The sequence below is a fragment of the Astatotilapia calliptera genome, chromosome 2 (assembly GCF_900246225.1).
Source record: "Astatotilapia calliptera chromosome 2, fAstCal1.2, whole genome shotgun sequence".
Classification (NCBI taxonomy): domain Eukaryota; kingdom Metazoa; phylum Chordata; class Actinopteri; order Cichliformes; family Cichlidae; genus Astatotilapia; species Astatotilapia calliptera.
The window spans coordinates 25,790,622-25,805,306 of NC_039303.1; the positions used below are offsets into that span (position 1 = coordinate 25,790,622).

Below are 14,685 nucleotides of genomic sequence, written 5' to 3' on the forward strand. Positions count from 1 at the left end.
TTATTTTTTATGTAAAATATTCAGTTATAAAGTAACCAGGATTCCACTGTTTGGCACATCATGTGAAATAATAAGTGAAATAAATTCCTAGTGCTTGCTGACATGACTGTGTTCCAACAACAATCCTAAACCACATCAGGAGCTGCACAAACAGGAAAGCTGTTTCATTCTTACTTGTTGTTAAGGAGACTGAGTAGCTTGGTCTAAACAACAGGTGTGGAATTTACGGGACCTCATGTTTGGCATTGACTGTCGGTGAGATGTGAACTCCAAAAAGCCTGGGGAGTCCAGACACAGGGGTCCATGAGAAATACTTCCAGAAGGTCGGAGGTCAAGATTCATTTGAAGGGCAACCTTCAAATGAACTTCCAATTAAAGACGCCTACAGACCAAATCTACAGGCTCGCATTCCACTGAGAACACGAGTTTTGTCAGACTTCTATTTTAGAGCTGGTTGTTTTATTAAAATTCGTAATCCCACCATGACGGGGTGAACATGTGCGTCTAGTGACTGTACTGACTCCGTCTTGTGTGGTTTATGGTCTATTCCCAAAGCTCACTGCAATAAACCATCTAATTAATTTCCAGTTTTTCATGTGCTTCCAGGGAAAATATAAGTCCAACATGTTTAGATGAAGGAATTTTGATGTGGATTATTGTTTATCAGAAGAGGTCACTGTTTATTTTATAGTTGGTCCTAACTGTAATGATTAGCATGTGATGTCCTGCCGTTCCATCAATACGGGATGTATCATCTCAGCTTCTCAGAATGTGTCATAATAAAAAGCACGAAAGTATAAAATTACAATGGAAAGAATAGAGAAAAAAAACTAAGGGCTTTTATTCTATTCTTTTTTAATCAGTTGCCTCATAACCCTTCAGATTTATCTTCTACCCCTTTGGAGTGGGCTCAGACTGTGGGTAAAAAATCCATCCATCCATCCACCACTCAGGGTCATCACAGCTGGACTTTATCCCAGCCATGATAGAGCAGACATGTCGCCAGTTTTTCACATTTAAAATAATTAATGAAAAACTGTAAATTAAAAAATAATAGAATAAATATTTGAATGACATGTGATTAAAATAATAATGGATTGCATTTATATAACGCTTTTCGAGGCCCTCAAAGTGCTTTACAATTCCACTATTCATTCACTCTCACACACTGGTGGAGGCAGCTACAGTTGTAGCCACAGCTGCCCTGGGGCAGACTGACAGAAGCGAGGCTGCCATATCGCACCATCGGCCCCTCTGGCCATCACCAGTAGGCGAAGTGTCTTGCCCAAGGACACAATGACCGAGACTGTCCGAGCTGGGGCTTGAACCGGCAACCTTCTGGTTACAAGACGAACTGCCGACTCTTTGAGCCACGACACCAGAGAAGCCCCTTTCAAATGCTTTTATTCAAACCCCTACATCAATAACGTGTACAAATACTGATACTGAATTTTTAATGCAATCATTCAATTTTTTATACAGTGCAAATTTGCAACAGCAACTGCTTTAAACAGGCACTTTTCTATCATAAGATAAATATCATAAAATATTACAGAGCAAACAGACACTTAGCAACAGTGGGAAGGAAGAACTCCCTTTTAACAGGAAGAAATCTCTGGGAAAACCAAGCTCAGGGACGGGCAGCCTTCTACCTCAAATGGTTGAAGGGAAGTAGAAGAGGAACCAAGAAAATACAGAGAGACAAGGACGAAACACACATTATGGAAGTGAAAAGTGAAGAAATTTAAACGTAAAAAAAGCACTCTTAAAAGATTGCAGAAAATGTGAAGTCTCTTGAAAATAAGCAACAGACTGAATCCATTTTGCTGAAAAAGGAAGAAAGGAAGAAAAGAAAAGCAGAATCTTTAGCAAGAGTTTATTATTTGTGAGGTGAAATTACATTTCAGGCTGAATGACATGAAAAACTGAATGAAAAAATATTAAGTGGCTGATTTGTAGTAGTTTTTTAGGTGAAGATAAAAACCGGATGTATGGTTAGACACACAATAAAGGCACAGGAGGTGAACGAACTACACTGACAGGTTTATTGCACGGTTCAACATTGGGGATGATGGCTGTTGATTGACAGCTTTTAAAATGAGAACGAAACCGAGCCACCTGATCCATGTGAGTCATCGCTACAATCACCAGAATCATAATTAAGCTCATCATATAAGATACTGAAGGAATAAAGGTGAATTGGTGAAGCGCTATATATAAGCAAGCGATGTATAAACTACACAGGACATTAACAGAGAGACAGCAGGAGATCATCATCCCACACAGGTGAGCAGTAATATTCATGCCACACAGGGAAAAGGGCCACACCTCAGTGCCATCTCATCAAACTGCTAATTCCTCCGCCCTCCTTCCTCCACATATAAAGGTCAAGGCTTACCCGTTCACCTCACGAGAAATACACTTGGTTTCACAAGTTTACACACAAGAACGCACGATCGATTCAGAAACCGCTCTCCTGTGCTTCCTCTCTGTCTCCCAAAGGGCAAAATCTAATAAAACAAAAGAGGCAGAAAACAGTTTTTAAAATTGCTCATGTTGGTTCATCTGCAAGAAGATTTGAAATTAATATGAATCACCATGACAATCGGCTGCATCTTCACACTCACTGACGTCTTTAGCGAGTTTTTTTTTTCTTTTCTTTTTCCTCCCCTCGGATAACTACTTGAGAGTGAAATTGCCACTGAAAGCGAAACGATTATTTAGAACATGGGTCCCTAGATTCTTCTTAGAGCTTCTCTTTCGTCTCTTTTGAGTCTTTTCAAACTGAATGTGTTTTTCGGGAGCCTGCTGAGCGTGAAACTGGTAACAACAAAAGCCAACTGGAGCAGAAAGTGCCACTCCCTGAGACTCAGAGAGGAACGCTTTGACCAGAAACGTAGGTAATGCACCAATACTAAATCCACACAAATTGCTCATAATGGACTAAATGGCTTTCTGTTACATCAGCAATTAAACAGGAGATAACAGTGTAGCAGTGTTATTCAGGAGTGTGTGTACAAACACATGCCGACCATGTGAACTGTGCATGCACAGCCACTGAGGACACTGAGGCTATGTTATGTCATGTTATTTTTTTCCATTTAAGAATGAAGTAATGATAGTTGACGTATTAAAATCCACCCACTTTTATTTTCAGAGAATATCTTTGGGAATGGAAGGGCAGTGAAGTGCTGTTTATATGACTGTATTTATCTAGCTCCCTGCTAGGAAAACATTTATTTTTTAAAACTAATCCAATTGCAATAACCATTTTAATTAGCAATTTTAAGATTTCACATAACAGCTTGCAGAACCACTTTTATTGGCAATAACTTGAATGAATCATTTTCTGTACGACTATATAAGTCTCTCACATTATTGTGGAGGAATTTTGGCCCACTCTTCTATACATATGCACAGCTCTCTAAAGATGCTTCCACAGCATTATAGTTGGGTCTGGACTTTGAGTGGGCAACACCTTGATTCTTTTCAAGCCATGCAGCAGTAGATTCAATGCTGTGTTTTGGCTCATTGTTCTGCTGTATATTACAATTTTGACCAAGTTTTAGAAAGTGTACTTTATTGGTCCCCGTGGGGAAAATCCCTCTCTGCATTTAACCCATTCACTCAGTGAAGCAGTGGGCAGCCATTGGGCGCCCGGGGAGCAGTGTGTAGGGACGGTACCTTGCTCAGGGGTACCTCAGGGTAGCTGTTCAGAGGAATCGAACCCCCGACCTTCCGATCATGGGGCCACCACTCTACCTACTGAGCTATCCCTGCCCTCACATAGCTGTCCTCACATTAAACTGTAGAATACTTTGGTATACAGAGGAGTTCATGACTGGTGCCCAGGTCCTGTGGATGCAAAACAAGCTCAAATCATCACCTTCCACCACCACCAATAGCTCTGGGAAAAACAAGTCATACTTGTACTGTCATGAACTTGAATCTTTTAAGGCTTTCCCAAACAGAAAGTGGTGAATAGTCTACTTTTACCAACATCTGGGCTGCAAATTACCCTCATGATTCTACAGCAGTCAACAGTCCGATGCTTTATGTTGCTGAAAGATAAAGCCAGCCTTTATATCCTCAGATTACTCGGGCAAATACATTCTGTCATCGCGAGACTATCTGGCGTCTAATCTCATCATGTGACCAGTCTCGTGACCATCCCGGAAGAAGCGATTTTAGCGCTGTCAACACAACGCTTACAGAGAATAAACGCGAGAATATTCGCGCACAAGTTTCGTCGTTGTGTCGCTTCATTTACAGTACAGCAATGGACGGATCTATGAAAGCATCTCTGGACGCTTCCGCCCCACCGCCGCAGTATTTCAGAGGGTGAGAAAATAGTATAACGAACTAGCTAAGCTAACGGCTAGCTTGTATACCTAGTGACCTGAAAACCCGAGCTCTGCGGTGCCGTTCATTGCCATAGAGACATATCTTTTATGTGGCACAATCCGGGAACATAGATGTAATTTTCACCAGGGTACACATCCACATCCGTAGTCAGCGTGTCAGAGCCCCCGTCGCTGTGTGGTTTGATCCCGGCTGACTCATGAACTTGTGCTCCTTTGCAGAAATGAAAGCTCCCTGGTTTCAGCCCTCAAGACTCTGCTGTTCTTCACCATCCTCATGGTCACGGTGCCCATTGGACTGTATTTCGCATCAAAGGCGTACATCTTTGAAGGTGAAGTGTGTCCGGATGATTGTGGACTTACCTCCACTCTGTTCCTGCTTTCACATTTTCTTGGGGTTTTTACTTTATTTTGTAAACGTAGCACATCATCCAGATTTTAAAATCTATTGATCAGTGGTCATCTGCTGACAGGTTAATAGAGCAGTCAGTTTATCTTTAAGCTCTAATAGTAAGAGTCTTTTAGCATAGTATTTGTCATTCCATACCAACATTTCCATTTTAGATGATATAATAAAGCTAATCCAGATGAGAATGTGCATTTATTCTGGATCTAGGGATTTATCGGAACTCTTTCCCCCATAATTATCACATTTGACGACCTCCTCAGTACCCACAATGACAAATATACTGGTTTATATCACCCACAATAATCGAATACAACCAGAGATGCTGTAGGTTTATATGGAAAGACATAACAAGCCACTGCAGCTTTTATTTTTCTGGGTTTCATTCTGTGCCAGAGAAAGTTGTGTTTAGCACCTCAATATAAACCTGACTTGTGACACTTTAAACTCCGTGATGCAGCTGCTGGTCGTCGCCATTAACGCTCTGCTTCTGTTTCGTAGGTTCGATGAAGATGTCAAGCTCTGACAGTTATTTCTACGCAGCCATTGTTGCGGTGCTCGCTGTGCATGTGGTTCTGGCTTTGTTTGTTTATGTGGCCTGGAACGAAGGCGCGCCTAAAGGCAAGGGCAAACATGATTAAGGCATATCCTTATCAGCTTAGAAGACCAGAGGAGACAGACCGACCGACGTGGGGAGGGATCCAAGCCCACCCCCCTCCCCTCACACCCCCTCCCAGGTCATGGGCATTGTAAGACCATCTACAATGAGCTGCATTAGAGCTCCGAGGTTAAAGCCTGAAACTACTCTGTGTTCCCCGGCAATGGCGGGGGGGAGTGGAGCTTGCTGAGTGTGCTTGCTCACCAGCCTCAGCGGGCCCGCCTTCTTGACTTTCTTTTTTTCTCTGAAAATATTACTTTTGTCAACAGAGGACAGCCGTGGTTTTTAAGAGGCTTTGTCATAAGCTGCCATTTGGCTAAGTGCTCTAAGTCCCTTCTCAGCAAAGAGTTTGTCTTGTAGGAAAGCATCTTGGGTTTTGACTGATGTGTGCAGGTGTGCACGCACACACACTTTGCCTCATGTTTAATGCATATGAAAGATTTGCTTCCAAAATGCTTCAATTAGCTCGAAGTCATGTTATTTTAATCACATTTCAGTTGTTGTACATTTGAGGATGTCTCTCAGCATCATTATAAACCCATAATGTGCTTAAATCTCACGCAAACCATATCATTCGAGTCATCTGTTAACCCTTTTAAATAGTGTTTAAATTTGGTTTTCTTTCAGTTGATGTGCGTTTGTGTGCCGTAGCGTGGCGACATTATGAAACTTTGGTGTTGCAGTGAGTTCCTAATTCACACTGTATTTAAATTTGTGTGTTTTGTGTCGATGATGTAGCCAGTGACGTTGGTCGTCATGCAGATGTGAGTGCCGACTTGTTCAAATAAACTGGAAAGTGTACATTTTTGTTGTTTCTAGTGGTATTTTCTAAAAATACAAAGATGAAAGGAAACGATTTGTGCTTGGTTAAAGAATTAAACTGATTCTCTACAAAATCATCTTTTATTTTTAATAAAGTGCAGAGTTTTGTTTTCAGGTTTCTAGTGTGCGTCCTGTTTTTTTACATGGTCTAATACCAGAACAACAAACCGACTACTATAAATGTGATATTAAAAAACACATTTAAAGTATTATCTTTTGCAATCCTCTGATTAAATCTTGGATGAACTGTTTGTTTTTTGTTGTATTTTTATGAATAAGGCCTGCATGTGATGAGTGAGCCTTATAACACAAGAGGTCATGACTTCCCCTACTATTTGTTGCCATAACTAACCAAAAAATGTGCGCACAGAGATCAAACATCCTCGTAAACAAACTTATTTTTAATAGTCCACCCCAGAAGCACATTTACACATTGTCACAACAGTTCCGATCCTAACATTCAGTGTGGAAAACTGTCAAAACTGATTATTTAATTCATAAAAATATCTTAATGAAATAAAGAAAACATTTGCAAACCTCATTAACATGACCCAGATTTTTCCCAGGCCTGATAAAGACTGTAGTGAAAACCATTAGAATTTGGTTGCCAAAATAAAACAAGCTTTGTCTCACATGTCTGGGAAGATACCTTATTGACCTCTGCAGGGAGTCTGAATTGTCACATGGTGGCAGTAAATGGTCAGCCAGTTCCCACAGACAGCGCGGTAAAAGAAGCAGGGATAAGACCCGGCAGCTGCCTGGCCGTAACAACGTTTTCTGCCTCGGAAACCATGTCAGCAGCTGATTTCTCTTCGTTTTTTCCCTTCACACTATGAGAGCCTCTTCTCACCAGCACCGCTTTATGTGTGTGTAGCTCCCACACTGTACTCCAGAGTCGGAGCTGTGCAGCCTGCCTGCAGTGAGTTTAACAGGCTGGTGTTGGTGATGAGGTGACAGGCCTGCGAGCAATCAGACTGATTCAGTCAGCAAACATCAGATGTCTCCCCCCCTTCCTTTGGCTGATATTTCATACGCTTACCCTTGCAACAACAGAAAGATGGGGCAAGGGCAGGCTTTGCTTTTGGCTCTTTGTCATTTAGCACACATTAGCAGGTTGAATGCATAGTGTCAGTGACATGAAAAGCAGGCCAGAGAGAGCTGAGCGTCTACCTAAATGAAGGGTTACAAGCGATACACGTCAGCACTCCTTGATGATTTTCTTTTGTATACTCTGTCCTGTAACAGAGTTCAGATAACTCATGTATAGCACAAATGTTCTTGGTGCACTTTACATCGGCTCATACTGCATGTAGTAGAACATACACTCACCAGCCTTCATTAAGCACACCTGTTCAGCTGCTCATTAACACAAATGTTAGCCAAGCATAGGTTCAAACCGAGCATCAGGATGGGGAAAGAAAGCGATTTAGCTCATTTGACCCTTGCACAGTTGTGGGCATCAGATGGGCTGATCTGAATATTTTCCACACAACCATCTCTAGGGTTTACGGACAACAGTCTGAAAAAGAGAAAATGCCCAGTGAGCGGCAGCTCTGTTGTGGCCGGAGGTCAGAGGAGAATGGCCCCACTGTAGAGCGCCTTTGTGATGTGGTGGAGCGGGAGATTCACATCATGGACGCAGCTTGTCTGATGCTGTTGTGTCAATATGGACCACAATCTCTGAGGGCTGTTTCCAGCACCTTGTTGAATCTCTGTCACAAAGAATTAAGGCAGCTCTGAAGGCAAAAAGGGGAGTTCAGCCCAATACCAGGAACATGTACCTAATGAAGTGGCTGCTGAGTGTATCAGATGCCTCCCTCACTTAGATTTCCCTGCCCAGCAGATGGCGTGCCCAACAGATGCAAAGCTCAAACAAGCAGCTGTGTTGGTGTTTAAGTGAAAGTAAAGAAAGAGGGCAGTAGAGTACCACGCTACAGCTGGTGGAAAATAAAGTCCACCACACTGAAACCTCGGGGAGCAAACAGAGTAAGACAGGAGAATAACTCATCTGGACACTTGAGATCATATCCACCATTAAACACAACGAAGGAGGCACTTTATTGTGTTAGTCTGCGTTGTTATTTCCCATGAAATTCAGCTCAGGCGCTTTTGAGAAGACAGCAGGATATGTTTCAACACTTTAGAAGGTTTTATTTCACAGTTTCATCTGTGTAGGTGTTTAAAACTTAGAATTCAAGACAATTTAATTCTCAGTACATAGAGCTACATGTTAGGTTTACCAGAAACAACTGATATGTCACATAGATTTCTACATCTATCATACTTTCAAATCACTGACTAAAGTTTCATCATCAGGCGCTTTTAGATTAGGTGCTAATGACCAGACGCTCATCAAGGAGTGAAAAACCTATCCTGTTTATGCTCTGGTGTCCTCTCTGATGTGACACGTGTTGTGACATCAGGGTAAGATCCAAAGACCTGCCTAAAGTCCTTCAGAACGAGTTTCTATTATTTATCATTATCATTATTATTTTAGATACCTTTAAGGTCAGAGAGAAACCACAAAGATCTTCAAATAAAATATTGCATAGTAAGGAAAATAACAACAATTGATTTTTCCACTAAATACACCCCAAGAAGACTCCATGAAGCCATAAAATTCATGTAGGTAACTCTTGCAAGCTGTAGTGTCATAGTGCATGTAGCTACAATCAGAAATAGATGACCAGAATATGAAGTCTTTCAGGAAAACTCAAACAGAGCCACTTTTACAGCTAACATAGAGGTATAATAACTATTATGCTCTCTAACTGTAACAGTATCCTTGACAAAGGCCAAAGTTGTCTTTGCAGTAGCGGAACTGCAAACCAGCTGTGAAAAATGGCGGTGAAAATGTGATTCAGGGTGGCTTTGCTAACTCAGGGACAGGACATAGAGCATTTACTGATTCACCTGTGTACATTCTGCATCACATTAAAGAGTGCTTGAATATAATGCAAAGCCATTTGTCCATGAGCCAAATCTTAACAGGAAGTGCACCTTTAAAAAGGATGATAATGCTAAGTGCACAAGGAAATCTATCAATGGATGTCTCTGAAACCTGGAACTGAGTCAAAAACAAGATCCTGCTGTAGTGTTTGGGGGATTTGAAAATGGCTAAACCTTCAAGTGAAATAAGTCAGTCAGTCAGTTGTCCATCCATCCATCCATCCATCCATCCATCCATCCATCCATCTCTAATTCAGGGAAAGGAGTTGAGCTGGAGCCTATCCCAGCTGTCATATATAGCAATTCTTTCAATTTACAATCACAGCACACCTCTGTATACTTTTAGTCATTAATTTTTTTTTGTTATATTAAACAGAGATCATGTGAAGCAAAGAAAGTATTAATAACACACATATAATGACAGACATGAGGCATCAGTAGCATAATATTTTTGGTCCATCACCCCAATTAAAATAACAATATTTTTTGTCGTCCTTGGTGGTCATGCTACATTTATCAAAACCTCCCGGGACATTAGAAAAAACGCAGTTTTGTCCAAGAAATGTGTTTCATGGATGCTTTTATTTTTGTGAAGCAGGAAACAGATAAAAGCGCCACTCTTAGGTTATTTATGCTTTATGTAACAGACGGAACTTTTTATGGCTGTAGATAATTTATCAGAATGTGCTGAATATGTCCAAAAATGTGCTACGCTGGACATCTTCTATCACAGTCCAACAATCTGATGGTGAAAGTGAAGCCCTGCAGAAGGATTTCATTTCAAAGCGCACTCATTTCTCTTCATCTGTCATCTTTTTTCTTCTCTCTCAAATATGGTCACATTTTTATTTCAATATCGCCTCCATTTTTTATCTTCATTTCCAAAGATGGGTGGAATGTTTTTTAAAGACTGACTTATTGATTGATGAAGCTGACTCTTTAGTCTGTTGCGCTATTATGTGTTTTCACAAGTAACACACGAGGGATGTAAAGCATATTGTGCTTGGCACCACAACAGACGCAAGAATAGTCTAGTACGTCCAGTTTTTGCTCATTGCAGATAGAAACTGAGAAACTGTAGCCCTCTGATATATATATATATATATATATATATATATATATATATATATATATATATATATATATATATATATATATATGATATAATGGCAGGTTATGTAGAGGAGAATAATATGTCATGACTCCATCATGAATCATCATTAATTTGCAAATTCGGAACATATTTTAATGATTTAATTTCCACAAAAGTTATTTGACACAACAAATCACACCTTTCAACTTTTATTTTATTTTGAAAAGATTTTAAATTTTTTCTATGGACACCTAAAATGTAAATGTGCCCTTTGGGTTGACTTTTGTTTAAACGTGGTGTAGGCTATAAATGAAACAGACGTGACAGTCAAGACAAAAAAGGTTCAGATATTTTTTATAGCGCATGTTTGAGGTATAAAAAAAGATAATTATTCAACACACTTTAGTGGGCTACATACTGAACTTTGAGGATAGAAACACAGTAAAGATCCTATCATGCTCGTATTGATCTCATACCGATATCAGTATTGGTATCAGTACTATCGATATTTAGATGAATCTAGAAAATACTACAATGACACCCGGATGGATAAGCTAAGAAAATGGATGGATGAACCCCTTGAGGCATCAAGCATAGAGTCACAAGGGTGCTTCCTCATGATGTACATGCTATGAGTTTCAAGGTTTCCATGCCAGCGATGTGTGCCTTCTTGGCACAGATGAGTATAAGATATGCATGCGAGGGACACGCAGACAGCAAAGACTTTCCACGTGTTTATTCTCGCTTCAACATGTCTGTTTTAAACACGTTAAAATGATGAGTCAAACATCACGTGGCATGTCCTCATTTCAGAGACCCCGTGTTCGTTAACAGTGTGATCGTTTTCAAAAGAGAAGCCTTCAGAGCTGCGCTGCATTTCAGCTTCTGTGTGGGCCAATATTACAGCTGGTTTTCATGTATTATCACCAGGGTTATGACATATGAATAGTTGCAGTGTGATAAAGACTCAAAATCACAAATTGAAGTGCAAATTTAAGACAATTTATTTCAAGCAGATTTGCAAACAAGGTTGTCATCAAGTGCTTCAAAGCAAACAAACGCCACAAATCCAGACATGAACAAGAATAAACCAATCGACATGCTTTTCATTACCTACTTTCTGGCTGCCTCAATAAAAAAAAAAAAGGAAAGAGACAGTAAAAATGTGGGAACTCCTGAGACCCGTGCAATATCTGTTTTTGAGGCGCACTGTGGAATTAGTAACAGCAGTTCAAGCCTCCAATAAATTGTCAGGTATTGCACAACTCTTTACTTCAAGTCTAAGCAAGTGAACTATGCTAGATGATGACCTCAAAACATTTAAAGGGAGTTAAATTTAACTTTTCTCCCTATCTGATTTCCACGAATGAGGTCAGGTCAGTGCTGTGCAAGTTCCAGCCCTGAATTCTAGATGTTTCACACATTGAGAAAAATAAAGACGAGCTCACTGTAAACCTGAGCAGACCCTCTCTGAATGGTGGAAAGATTCATACCAGTCAACACAACTTAGAAAACACAGATACAAATACTAGTCTGTTGCCGCAGCGACAGACTAGTATCTAACATTTAATGCTACAGTCTGAAGTGAGATCCAACTTTGTTTCTCCACATATAAAGAAGCAGAATTTCTTTTATTGTGAAAGTTTATCAGAAATGTTGTTGCTGTTTTTTTGTGGTTCCATTTCAGGCTTCTCTCTGTGCCCTGTAAATACTACTCCCCTCTAAGCTGGAATGAGTCAAAGCAGTGCCATCTTGAAGAGGGGAGTCAGTTTGGCATGTATGAACACTTCCAAGCAACATATGATCCCCTTGCACATTTTAAGACCCCTCAGAGAAACATAAACCTCCTCATATCTTCAGATCGTCTATTCTAGTCTTGTTGTTGCTGTGTTTGGCACTGTGGCCAGGCCTGGCCTGCGTAGGTGACCCAGGGGCAGATCCTGCTCCCTTCTTTCCTTTCAGGTCACATTCCTCTGGCTTGCTGGTGCTGCTCCTCTCCACCGCCAAGTTGTCCTTGTTCTGTTTGTAGGCTGCCTTGCTGTGGTAGGGGTGGAAGGACGAGTCTGTGGCCGCGGTGTAGCACGGCACTGGTGGGTAAGCTGGCTGGACTTGGCGGTGCTCGTGGAAGTAGTCATCGTAACTTGGGGCAAATGGCACTGCAGTCTCGCCAGGCTCCTTGGAGATACTCCCATTGGACTGGTTGCGCCTCCTGAAGGTGATGCCCTGGCTGCACTTGGTGAAACCCAGATGGTAGATCTCTATGAGGTTGAGGAACAGAGACACAGAGGCCACTCCAAGCATAAAGATGATGAAGATGGTTTTCTCTGTGGGGCGGGATATGTAGCAGTTAACCACATTGGGGCAGGGGGGTCTGTCACATGTGTACATGGGTTTGAGCTCAAAGCCGTACAAAAAGTACTGGGCCACGATGAAGCCCACCTCAAACAGCGTCTTGAAGATCACATTGAAGACATATGTCCGCAAAAGCTCCCCCTGCAGGCGGACTCGTCCCTTATTGTCTCTTATCAGAGCCTTCTTGTGCTTCACATCCACAATGAGAGTCTGTTTGTCTGATTGATGACTGTGCTCCTTTTCTCTCTCCTTTTCTTTCTCCTTCTGCTTTTCCTCCATCCGGACTAGATGGAGAATGTGCCCCAGGTATATCAGAGTCGGTGTGGATACAAAGATTATCTGCAGCACCCAGAACCGGACGTGAGATATGGGGAAAGTGATGTCATAGCATACGTTCTCGCAACCGGGCTGCTTGGTGTCGCAGGTGAAGCCCGACTGCTCGTCGCCCCACACCTTCTCTGTCGCAGCACTCAGGATCAGGATGCGGAAGATGAACAGGACAGTGAGCCACACCTTCCCCACGACGGTGGAGTGCTCCTGGGCTTTTTCCAGGAGCTTTCCCAGCAGGTTCCAATCCCCCATGGCTGTGAGAGGTCAGATCTAGGACTACAGAGGATTTGAAAATAGAAAAAGTTATTTCATCTATAGACTGTTGTACACAGCAACAGAGATTAAATGACTACAGTAAAACTAATCCTGAGCGTACGCCTCATCCTTCCTGACGACTAAAAATTCTCTTACCAAGTTCAGCAGAGATCAGAACAACCAAGTCTTTTGGGAGCCAAGCTGCTAACTGAGCGTCCAACTGGGCGGCCGCCACTGAGCAGGTAGTGGTCTTATCCGCGTGGGTGCAAACAGGATTATATTTACTTTGGGAGGGTATATATTTGGCAAGTGTGGACAGGAGGAAAGCAGGTTTCAGACATGATTCTGCGGCTCCTGGCCTTCATGACCCACGCCATGGCAACACGAGCCACACGAAGTGAAATCAAACACTGGGCAGATGTGGTGGGAGTGTGAATTAGAAACAGTTGAGTAATGTTAGAGCTGTCAGCTCCTGTGACACATTAGGTTTTAAATAGATTCTGCTTCTGATGAATGGTCTATACAGTAGTAAGAGTGGAAGTAGAAGGTATGCTGCTCTGGAGGATGAATTCAAGTGTTGAAATGTGGCAGGTGGGCTGACGCTGAGGGAGCCAGCACCAGCTATCGCAGATTGGACAGCAATTTAAATATGGGACCCGCACTCCACGGTGTGAGATCCCACATTACAATGAAGAATAATGCCATCATTCGAGGAAAAAGAAGTGAAACAACTTCAACTTCTGTTCTCACATAAGACAGCTGTTAACCTGCACTTACAGCATTTGGCCACAGCATGAACCATTAATAAGTTAACTTTAGGTTTAGGACTATAATTTAAACTCCTGAAGAAACAAATATTTCAGTCTATAAAGCATAAAGTTAAAAAAAAAAATCACAGAAAACTTACATTTACTGGAGAAAGTCACCGTGTCAGCTCATACATCCTCTGTGGCAAAGCTTCCCACGTCTGGCAGGGTCCATGAGGCCTCACTGCTTTACCGACTGGCCTCAGTGCAACACTAATCTTAGGACCCCCAACAATGCCCTTGAATGGACAGGAAAAGCAGACTCTTGCGAGCCACAAACTTAGTTCCACGCCGACAAGCTCAGTGACTCAGTCTTCTGTCTTCAAATACAACTCTCGCAGAAATCAGAATCCAGGCCCAGGGGTCTTTAGCCGGCCACAGCACACATATGCACACACACTCAACCAAAGAACCAACCAACAAACCTGCTCTCCCTTGACCCTCCCTCCCCCCTCGGTTAAATTTGGCACGGTGTGCACTGTCCAGTGTAAACTATTAAACAAACCCCTGCTCGCATGCTACGGCGAGTGACAGGGCAGCTGGCCAATGATCTTGTCTGCTAAGTCTGTCTGGCCACAAGTGTTCCCGAGATCTAAATATATCACAAGGGTCTCTTTTCCTATCATGGGGGTGGAGATGGGATGGTGGTGGTG

At 41.9% G+C, this 14,685-nt stretch overlaps 2 protein-coding genes across 3 annotated transcripts; one reads left to right on the forward strand and one right to left on the reverse strand.

The window, feature by feature from the left end:
- Nucleotides 1-4,128: 4,128 nt before the first annotated feature.
- On the forward strand, nucleotides 4,129-6,228 carry vma21 (vacuolar ATPase assembly factor VMA21). Its single transcript, XM_026190344.1, has 3 exons — nucleotides 4,129-4,341; nucleotides 4,584-4,693; nucleotides 5,269-6,228. The coding sequence occupies exons 1-3, from the start codon at nucleotides 4,280-4,282 to the stop codon at nucleotides 5,406-5,408; spliced, it is 312 nt and encodes a 103-aa protein (XP_026046129.1). The 5' UTR covers nucleotides 4,129-4,279; the 3' UTR covers nucleotides 5,409-6,228.
- Nucleotides 6,229-11,112: 4,884 nt separating this feature from the next.
- Nucleotides 11,113-14,443, reverse strand: LOC113035059 (gap junction alpha-3 protein-like). Of its 2 annotated transcripts, none has more exons than XM_026190323.1 (2): nucleotides 14,134-14,443; nucleotides 11,113-13,247 (listed from the first exon to the last, which is right to left on the reverse strand). In XM_026190323.1, exon 2 carries the CDS (start codon nucleotides 13,221-13,223, stop codon nucleotides 12,138-12,140), a length of 1,086 nt encoding a protein of 361 aa, XP_026046108.1. In that variant the 5' UTR covers nucleotides 13,224-13,247; nucleotides 14,134-14,443; the 3' UTR covers nucleotides 11,113-12,137. The 2 variants fall into 2 exon arrangements, with proteins under 2 accessions (XP_026046108.1, XP_026046118.1); XM_026190333.1 differs by lacking the exon at nucleotides 14,134-14,443 and adding an exon at nucleotides 13,383-13,447.
- Nucleotides 14,444-14,685: the final 242 nt, after the last annotated feature.